At 52.5% G+C, this 10,745-nt stretch overlaps 1 protein-coding gene across 1 annotated transcript in view; it reads left to right on the forward strand.

The window, feature by feature from the left end:
* Window positions 1-8,089, forward strand: part of Nectin1 (nectin cell adhesion molecule 1) — a 61,054-nt gene extending 52,965 nt beyond the window's left edge. The window contains exon 6 of the mRNA XM_055621900.1: window positions 4,054-8,089. Coding sequence (XP_055477875.1) covers window positions 4,054-4,598 — 545 coding nt within the window. The 3' untranslated portion in view covers window positions 4,599-8,089. The remainder of the gene's footprint in view (window positions 1-4,053) is intronic.
* Window positions 8,090-10,745: the final 2,656 nt, after the last annotated feature.

Here is a 10,745-nt window from a genome sequence, read left to right on the forward strand (position 1 = left end):
TCACCATGTGGTCTCAGCATTTGGGATAAATCAGTGAGCGAAACAGACCAAAGTCCATCCTTGTGAAGCTTATGGGATCCTGAAGGTGACACAGGAAAGAGAACAGTGAGAAGGAGGTCACTGTGTTGAGGGTGAGGGACTTGTACATCACAGTTTTAAATGTGGTGGACGAGGAAAGTGTCCATGAGGAAGTGCTGTTTAAGCCCAGCCCTGGAGTAGGTGATGGTGTGAAGCTCCCTCGGGTCCTTCACAAATAGCCCTCAACCTGCTGAAAAGCAGGACAAGATGGTGTCAGGGGTTGAGGCAGGATGCAGGTCGTGGAGAACATTCTAGGCTCCCTGGCTTTGGCCTTCTCTGAGAGTAAAATAGTAAAACATTAGGGGCTCTGGACAGGGTAGCGATGGGATACGACTCATGCTTTAATGGGATTTTACTGGCTTCTGTAGCAAATGTAGTCTATAGATGCAAAGGGTGGAAAGCAGTTAGGTGTCGATAGCCATAAATAATCCAGGTGAGAGATGGTGGTGTCTCAGATGAGGGTGCTTGGGATGGAATGGTGAGAAGCAGTTAGATTCCAGATTTATTTCAAAATATAATTTACAGAGTAGTTTGGGACACCAACCATTCTCACCAGACAGATGGTACAGCCGACCCTGTCATCCTGTGATTAGTGGGGTCAGAAAATCCAATCTAGCTGAGCTAAATGTAAGAGCACGGTATTTTTCATTGGTTCTTTGCTGGGAAAGCAGGCAAGTAACCGCTGAAGAACTTATGCACAGCAGCCATGCTGCAGTGAGTCAGCCCCGGAGGACGGGGAGCTACTTCCCCTAGCTCTTTCCTTATTCCGGCTGAAAGCAGAGCCAGGACCAACTGTGGTTAATCCTAATAAATTTGTGATTAATAAATTTGGCTCTAAAATTGTTTAAAATGGAGCGAAGGATGCATATATCGGTTCATATAAAGTCTACAGAGACGAAGTGAGCTACAGAAGAGAAGCCCACGTGAGGAAGGCATTGCTGCAGGGTGTGTGGCATAAGCAAAGGCTTGTGGGTGATTTAGGGACTCATTGGGTCTGTATTCCCAGCTGCTTGGGAAGCTGAAACCAGAGGATCACATGTTCAAGGCCATCCTGAGAAACTTAGTGATAGCCTACCTCAAAATACAAAGTAGGAGAATTAAGAATATAGCCTGGTGGTAGAATACTAGCTTGTGCCAGACTCTATATTAAATCCTTAGTGACACACACACAAGCCAGAACACATTTAGATAGCAAGCATAATGTATTAATCAGCTTTCTATTATTGTCACAAAATATCTTTAAAAATAATCAATTTTGAAAGAGGAAAGGTTTGCACACCTTTAATCCCAGCACTTGGGAGGCAGAGGTAGACACATCTCTGTGGCCAGCCTACCGAGTTCCAGGATAGCCAGAGCTACATAGTGAGATACTTGTCAAGGGATGCGAGGGGGTGATGGGGGTCATGGAGAGAGTTCATTCTAGCTCAGTTTCAAAAGTTGCGGTTAAAGATTGTTAGACCTGTTGCTTTCGGGCCTGTGATGAGGCAGCACATCACAGGAAGAATGTGAGTTACAGTGGTGGGGACAGTTTTCCAAATCATAGCAGTCGTCCATGAAGGTGCATGATGGTGGTGGGGGGAGGGTGGCAGACCAGGTGTAAGTCCCAGCAGGCAATGGGCAGTTGCTGCTGGTCTTTGAGATAAAAGAGTGGTCATGTCTCTCCAATGGGAATTAATTACTCTTCTCACTGGGTGGGACAGCGAAGAGAGTGGAGACCCAGTGAACGTGAGGTGCATACCTCAGTATTCTCCTACACACCTGAGCACTTCACCTCCAGCCCCCTTGCTGCCTGCTGCTGCGTCTCCAAGCATGTCATTTGGTTCCTCCGTAGCAATGCTGTGGAGTAGAGAGAAAGATATATTTGGGGGCTATTTGCTGACCGAATAAGGAAGTAGACAGGTGAAGATTCCCCTGGAGTGGTGGCTTGGAACCCTAACCCTCGGGAGGCTGAGATAGGAAGATCTCAAGTTCAAAGGCAGCCTGGGCTAGCGAGGCCTTGTTCTGAATTAACCGAGCATAGAAAGACTTGGAGGCAGATGTAGAGGACCAGATCTGAGGACTGGGGAGGGGAAGGCAAGCTGAGAGTAAGGTACCTCCTTTCTAAAGCAGTGAGCGAACGGGACCCAGTGGACCGTGATGAGCTCGAGACTGCTCCCAGGGAGTGTTGCAGAAATAGGCAGCAAAGACAGATAAAGTAAACACTTGTGGACCTGCACTGAGGACATAGTGGTGGCAAGCGGGAAGCTGACTCTTCTGGGCTTGTGCTTCCCTCCGCCCAGCTCCGGGCTCAGGAGCAACTGGGTGGCCATGTGACCTCAGGCAAGTGCCCCCACCCCACCCCTCTTTGGGGCCCCATGTTTTCACTAGCCCTTCTAGCCTGAGCCACGGGAAAGCTTCTCCCCCATTCAGAACCTCCGCCCTGCTCCTGCCTGCCTGCCAATCGCACCCCACACACTTACAAGGGGCCCATGGGAGGAGTGTGATTCCGATGGAGTGAGTGATCCTGAATCAGGGAGTGAGCTGGTTGCAGCAGGCTCCCAGCTGCAGACACAGGGGCCCAGACAGATCTGTTACCTTGGCCTTGGCCCTCCTGGGCCAGGCTGGGGAGAAGAATGGACAGCGGCCTTCCGGGTCTACACCCTAGCTCCCTACCAAGGCCAGTCATGGTCTCGGGTGCCACCCAGTGGTAGTGCTGGGAACCATCTCCCTGTGTCTTGCCCTGAGACCTCTTGGCCTCTGGCTTGGCCTGGCTTAACCCGGCTTCATAGTCACCCATCCACTTCCCAGGCCTGGAAAGGAAAGAAAGAGATGACAGGGTTGACAAAAAAGCCACCTACCTTTTCCTTCTAGTCTTTTATGTTGCCTTTTTTATTTCCACTCTGTCTGCATTATTGACTTTTCTTTTTCCTTTCTTTTTTTCTTTTTGTCCTTTTTTTTTGGGGGGGAGGGGGGTCTTGCTCTGTAACCCAAACTTGGCTTTGAACTTATAACAATCCCCTTGCCTTAGTCTCTCAAATCCTGAAATTATAAGTATGAGCCAATATACCCAGCTCTGGCTATTCTCCTTTTCTTTTTGAACACATTTGTTGTACTTGGCAAGGCCAGTGGGCTATTAAACATGTTCTTACGTGTGTGTGTTCCTGAGCTGTAATACCCATACAGGCCTCTACAACCCCTTTCTGCCTGTCCCTGCCCTGTGCCTATAACCTGTCACTTTGGGTATTTCAATCCTCTAGCCCAAGCTGGCAATCCCAACAGGTCTCCAGCTTACCTTGCAGAGCCAGACCACAACTAAGACTGACAGCCCTGGTTTGTAGCACATTGGCATACAATTGACACTCACAGGGTGCAGACAATTGACTCACAGGATGTCTACTTGGGAACCTATTTTCTGTGTATCCTGAAGGCAAAAGAAATGAGTCCTGGGAGACCCACTAGGCTTCTGGTGTCGGGACAATCACTTCTACATGTCAGGCAAAAGGACACTGGTGATGTGCGCACAGGGTTTATATGCAAGCAAACAAACAAAACCAATATGATAGCTAATTGGCTAAGTGGTCTTGGTAAGAGCCTCCCTAGCTGCCTCCCGCACTGAATAGAAATGAACAGCAGACTACCCTTGGAGGGTGGTGACAGTGAGGGACACAAAGTTTCCTACCTGCAGGTGTGTCTCCGCACCACAGTGGGATAGACAGGACTGGTGCCACCTCCAGGGATGGTCAGGATGGAAGGCTGGGTGCTCTGCAGACATTAGCTGCCACTCTCCTCTTGCCTGCCTTATTCTAGCTGCCAATGCTGCAGCCAGGCTTGACCCCAGGAAGGTGGGGTGCCGAGGGGCCTCTAGAAGCAGGACTGCTCAAATCTGGGCTGTGGACATCCTGTCCTGGGCTTTTCCCTCCCCTGCCTCCCTACACCCCTGCTGACTTCCGAAGAGCAGACACTGACAGTACCCCCCCATCTCTTTTCCTCACCCAGAGTTCCCCTACACCCCGTCTCCTGAACACGGGCGGCGCGCGGGCCAGATGCCCACGGCCATCATTGGGGGCGTGGCAGGGAGTGTCCTGCTGGTGCTGATTGTGGTTGGAGGGATCGTAGTGGCCCTGCGCCGCCGCCGGCACACCTTCAAGGGTGACTACAGCACCAAGAAGCATGTGTACGGCAATGGCTACAGCAAGGCAGGAATCCCCCAGCACCACCCGCCTATGGCACAGAACCTGCAGTACCCAGATGACTCGGATGACGAGAAGAAGGTTGGCCCACTGGGTGGGAGCAGCTATGAGGAGGAAGAAGAAGAGGAGGGCGGCGGAGGTAGTGATCGCAAAGTGGGCGGACCCCACCCCAAATATGACGAGGACGCCAAACGGCCCTACTTCACTGTGGATGAAGCTGAGGCCCGTCAGGACGGCTATGCGGACCGGACTCTGGGCTACCAGTATGACCCTGAACAGCTGGACTTGGCTGAGAACATGGTTTCTCAGAACGACGGGTCTTTCATTTCCAAGAAAGAGTGGTATGTGTAGCCCCGCCTTCTGAAGCCTCTGTCTGTGCCCACTTCTCCCTGGCCCCTACCCGCACGTCCCCTGCCCACCCCCACAGCCCACTGCCCCAGGAGCTCGACAAAGACTTGACCAGCTGCCCTAAAACCAGCCCCAAACTCCTGGGGAGCCAGGGGAGCTCAGGGCAGACCCCACTTGGCTTCGTTTTTTTATTTCCTCCCTCACCCCCCCCTTCCCCATGGTGTTGTGTTCGACCGTGGCTTTGGTGTTGCCGTATCTTTCCTTTAAGGACCCCTTCCACTGTGTAGGGAGCCCTGTTCTTGTCTTGTGTACTTGGGCATCCCTTCAGGGTTTGGGGAGCCAGTCCTCTCCCATCCCCCCAACACTGGAATTTGTTTGTGTTCTCTTTATTGGGGGTGGAGGGCAAAGGGAGCTTCAAGATGAAGCGCACCCCCACCCCACCCCACATGCTGCTCCTCTTCCCAGAGAGAGGTAACCCAATGCCCCCCCACTAAGCTGATGCAGCCAGTGCACCTAAGAGGTTTTAGGGGTGTTCTCCACGGTACCCACGGGAGTCTTGTCTGTGAAATAATGGAGCTGAGTGAGGTTCCTGCTAGGGTCCTGGGCAGTGTGGTTTCTTGGTGAGGGTGGTTTTATGTTTTCCCTTCTTCCTTCTGGCCTACAAAATAGAGTTGGCCTCGCTCTCATATATCCCCCTCTTTTGTCCCCAAGTCTGTTCTCAACACAGTGGGCAACCCCAGGTGGACTCCACCCACAGTTCCTATATGCCTCTGCCAACACATGCACACATATCCATGTGCACACCCCCGGGTCTATGCCAACCTTCCCCAGTGCTCTCATGGCCTGCCCAGGCTGAGCACTGCCCTGGGCCCAAGCCTCTGCTCCGGCACTCTCCGCTTCTCCCCCTCAGGAAGGGGTTGGCCCACATAAGCATTCAGAGACAGCTAGGATGAACCACCCAGCTGCTGCCACTCTAAGATTTTGGTATAGCTCCAACCTTTCCTTCCAGCGTACATGTTTCTCAGATTTCCCCTTATCTGTCAGGTGCGAGCAACACTTGACTCTTCTGGAAAGTCAGGGCTGGGATCCCAGGGAGAAATTTGAGGCAAAGAAGAATTTGTGTGGAGAAGGCAGCCTTGTGGAAGCTCTGCAAACACAATCTGGTAGACTGAAGGGGACTGTTAGTGTCTCAACAGGAAGGCCAGCCTAGATGTCACCAGTCTCAGAGAAAGTGCAGGGGCACCTGGGAACCTGTTGATTATTCAGTCTGATCCCTGCTCAATTTCTCCTGGTGCCATGCTGAGAGGAGGGGGGGACCATGGAAGGGCCCTCCTTTGCATGCAGACTCCCTCTTTGAATGGGACTCTGGCGTTTTCAGCCATTTGGGGCTAGGCCTTCCCTTGAGTGCACAGAGAAAGGCCCCCCTCCCAACCCTCCGTCCCCAAGCTCAAAGTGCCTCAGTTTCTCCATCTGTGCCCCACAGATTCCCCACATTCTAAATGGGTATGCCTATGCCCTGGGGTCGGCAAAATGGACTTCAAGAGCCCTCGGGCCTGCCTGCTAGGATCTCGGCTAACTCAGCCCAAGGTGATACTCTCTGAGGAATAGCAAATGTTGGGGAGAGGGAGGCAGACCATTCTGTGCCCCACGGTCACTGACCACCCTGCCATAGGCTTCCTAAGGGAGCCCCAGCCCTCACCCACTCCCTTCCCTGGTGCTGCTATTGAATTCCCAATCCAAACACCATCTCTGGTGCCCCTCAGCCCACCAACTGGGGCCCTTTCGCCAGGCCCTCACTGCCCTAGTCCCAACCCAGGCCTCCCAGTAGCCATGTAGCAGAAGTCTGAAGCCATGCCAGCCCTGGGGCAGCTCTCCCCTCTTGGCACTGGGGACGCTGGATGGGGTGAAGTTTGAAGAAGAAAGCTCTGGGGCCTTTCTAGCCACAGGGCAGAGTAAGATGGAGCTGGGCTGCTTCCTCCAGCAGTATTAATGTCCCTCCCATGCCATACCACTTCCCTGCTCCTCGCACCACTCTGGTCTCTCTGCTTGGTCCTCTGACCCCCAAGGCAGGAGGCAGAACCCTGACTCCCTCATAGAGGAATTTTTATCCCTATGGAACCGAAAGACTGAAAGGACCCACCCTCCTGTATCTCTCTTACCTTTCACTGTCATCCCCTTATTTTGTGATAGACCGAGGAGGCCCTGGGCTGGGACAAGCATCTAAGTTCCCCTGTAGATACCTGCACACCATTCCCCCAAGCAAAGCACAATTTATAGGGTCCATGCAGCAGGATTCAGGTTCCCAGCTGTGGCACCAATTCCAGGCAGCTGCCACCTGGGCTGAGAGGGGACACGAGGGAGGGGCCAATAGCTGGGCCTAAGGAGGCGGGGCTCTCTTTGCTCCTGCGTTTGTGGGGCAGTGGACACAGTCAGCTGACAGCGGAAGGCCCGGAGCAGCAGAGCAGAGGGCATTCTGCTTCACTTTCATGACCCCGACACAGCTGAGCTCCTGCCATACTGCTGAGAATCAGCTTGGTGTGTCAACCGCCAAGGCCTCTCTCTCCAGTTGTTGTCCCTCGCTGGTCCCCCTCTCCTGTCCCTCCACTGCTTCTGGACTCCCGTTTACCCACAGATTTTGATATTGTTCTGATGTGAAACAATTCTCCAAGTCTCTTTTACCAGAAGGACCTGAAAAAAAAAAAAAAAAAAAAAAAAACAGCAGCACATAGTCAGTGAATACACGCCCAGCACACCGACACACGCCTTCCACAGACCAAGCACAGGCAGGTGTGAGCACAAGTACGCACGTGAGGAATGAGAAGCCCTTACTAATGCTCAGGCCCAAGACAGATGGACAGGGGTCCAAGCCCCGGGAAGGTGCCCCTCTGCCAGCCACCCCTGTGTGCCCCGGTCACTGGTGCAATAACTTTTCTGCCATCCTTGAGGTGGGAGAATCAGGACTTATGTCGGGGGTTTGGGACCACTCCTCTGAGCCAAGCAGGACACTGCATTCCCTTTCCTGAGAGGAGGGCGGTGCTCCCAGGCCTCTGGGGGTCCAGGTAGAGACATCCCCAAGCCTGACTGCCAACTGAAACCCTCTCCTGGTGAGGGCAGGTGGCTCAGGTTGAGCCGGGCCAGAGATACCCAGAGGTGAGGAACCCAGCCTCACCGATGCTGCTTTCTGACCCTGGCTGTGAGGAATGGGCTTGGGGGGGGAGGGGAGGTGACTTTTTTTTTTTTTAAACAAATGGAAACAAAATCCAGGAGAAGCTGCCACCCTCGCCTCTGAGTGTGGCTAGCTTCCTTTGCTTCAGTTTCTTCCTCACTGTTTTCCTCTTTGGTCCTGGGGACAGCCCAGCAGATCCTGGTCTTGACCTGGAGGGGGGAGGGTTGCCCCACCCCCTTTTACTTGTATTAAAAAAAAAAAAAAGATGGGTTGAAAATGTACTGAGAAAAAAAAATGTACTTTTTTATAAATAAAGTGTTTAAAACAAGCCTGTGTGCCTGGTGTCACTGCAGTGGGGTGTGAGCAAAGCTAGAAAAGGAGACACAGCCAGACAGTGGGAGGACAGAAGAGCACCCAGTGGTTCTACGGCAGGGACTCATTGAGGTGCCCCACTGGCCACCTGGTAGGCATCCCTGGTTCAGTGCCTGCAGGCTGTAATGGAGCCATCCTTCCATGAGAAGACGTGAGCCGTGCTAGACACAGAGGGAAGTCTGGCATCCAGGGGCCAGGGCCAAGGCACATGGGGGTTAGGGGAGAAGGATCAAGAAGGTTTTGACAGAGTACCCAGCTGAGGAAGGCCTGCTCTAGCTAGAGCCACAGGCTGCCCCTGTTCCAGAGCTCTTTCCTCAGTCACCACCCCTCCCTGGGTTGTTCCCCTCTTGCCCATGTCCTTGGAGTCCTGTTTCCCCCGCCAGGTCCCCCGTGGCTCTGAGGAGAAGGAGACCCGAAGTGGAGCACCTGCTGTGTTAGACAGATCCCTGGAGACAGAGAAGAGGAGGGCTCTATCTTTTCCTCTTCTATTCTGAGGATGCAGCCCCATCTCTCAATAGCTCTCCCTGGTCCCAGCCTTACCCCTTTTCTCCCAGGGGGCTGGCTGGGGGGAGCCCTTCTGGATCTTCCATTCCCTCCTCCTCCCCATGCCAGCACCATCTGCTTCCCATCTCCTGGGCTGGAATGCAGGACAAATCGATCCTGAGGGTGGGAGGACAGGGGTTTCAGGAACTGCCCCTCCTACTCACCCCTGGTGGCATCTCTCTTCACCAAGATCCACACCATAGAGCCTTGGGCTCTAGGTGGGGGAGGGGAGGGACCACAGATGACAAGGGGGCTGCTTAGCAAAATGCCCTTAGGTCCACTAGGGAACAAGTCCACAAGATTGGGGGGGGGGGGGTACAGAAAGGCAGAATCCAGCGTGTAAAAGGAAGAGCCTGCAGCTGTTGGCAGCTGGCTGAGCTCCTCACTGGAAGGCTAAACCAAGGCACCCAGGACAGACAGAGCTGTGTTTAGGTGTTGATATTCGAATGAGATGCAAATTGGTTGTCTAAGCAGTTATTTCCTCAGTTTTTTAGGCTGTCTGTTTAAGTTAATTTTTAATTTGTGCGGGCAATAAATGCTTAATTACATTATTAATATATTGGAAGAGAGCAGTGGACAGGACATCCTAATTGGCATTTAACTAGAGCGTTCCGGCAAATTAGGCAAGACTTTTCTGCGGCTTCAAGGAAGGAGGGCAAGCCAATTAGTCTCAGGCACAGCCTCTGTGGGCGGAGCTTTGAGCTGAAGAAGCCAGACCCACCCCTTCCCCGGGCTTGAGGCCTGATGCCCAGTTGCAGATACCAGCATCCACGCTCAGCTTCCTAGTTGAATTAGGGCTTAGGAGAAACTTCATGCTAGTTAGGCCATAGGTTCTCCTGTCTAAACCCAAAACCTTTGGCCAGTGCCTCAGCCAGACAGAGCAGGGAACCCAAGGCTGGATGGCCCAAGGTAGTTCCTGTCTGAATAGGGCTAAGTCTGCTTCCTGTGTGCAACCACTGCCCACTCCCAGCTGGTACCGCGTTCTCTACAGGCTATTCTCTGAGTATGTCTCCTGTTGCAGATGAGTAAGTGAACAGACTTGATGTTCAGGATTCGCATACTTGATCAAACATTCTTACATCTACATCACATTTTGGTTCTCTGGAGGCTAGGCCACTGTTATCCCCACTCCAAGAATTCAGACACCAAGGACCCTAGACTGCAAATTAGACATTGGCCTACCTGGCTAAGGGCTATGGAGCAAAAGGCTGTGGCCGAATAGGATGAGAATTGCTAATTTTATTTGAAAGGGTGTGACATGACCTTCTACCTTGACCTTGAATACTGTAGATATTGGTGGGTTACAAGTACTCTGGGAAGACTTCAGACCTTACATTTTTGTTCCAAAGTCACGGTGCCAGTCCAACCCCCTCACTCTGTTTGTGGAGAGCTGAAGTCAAGAGAGGAAATGAGGGGTGAACCCAGACACACCCCTGTAAGTGTATGCTGAGCAGGCTCATGGGCACGGCCACCTCTGAGAGTGAGGAATGGGAAGTAGGGTATCAAGAAACTGTGGGGAAGGAAAAAAAAGTTTCTGTTGACCAAAAAGGAATACGAGCCCCTAGTGGAGCATAAGGTAGGCATGCAGGAGCTACATTGAGCTTTGAGTACAGCTGCCAGCCAGATTAGACTCATTGAGCTACACTTCCTGGGAAAGATGGTTTAAAATAAAAAGAGGGCCAATCGATGGTGATGCACACCTTTAATCCCAGCACTTGGGAGACAGAGGCAGGCAGATCTGAGTTTAAGGCCAGTTTGGTCTACAAAGCAATCTCCAGGACAGCCAGGGCTATACAGAGAAAGCCATAGATATAGGTAGATAGGTCGGTAGATGGATGGATGACTGGGTTGTGGGTGGCGGGACAGTGGGTGGAGGAAGGCCTCTGACAGCCAGGATAAACACCACCAGTTAGACTCTGCTTCTGGAACACCTCTGTACCTGCCTCCATGTCCAGGAGCTTCCAGGGAATCGTCCTCGAGTTTGAACCTGGTCCTACCTTTTATGGTCCTCAAGCCCTGTTCGATAAATTTGACGATAGCCATGCCCAGGTCTTTTGGGGGTCGTTGTC

The sequence above is a fragment of the Psammomys obesus genome, unplaced genomic scaffold, assembly GCF_907164565.1.
Source record: "Psammomys obesus unplaced genomic scaffold, mPsaObe1.curated_primary_1811, whole genome shotgun sequence".
NCBI lineage: Eukaryota > Metazoa > Chordata > Mammalia > Rodentia > Muridae > Psammomys > Psammomys obesus.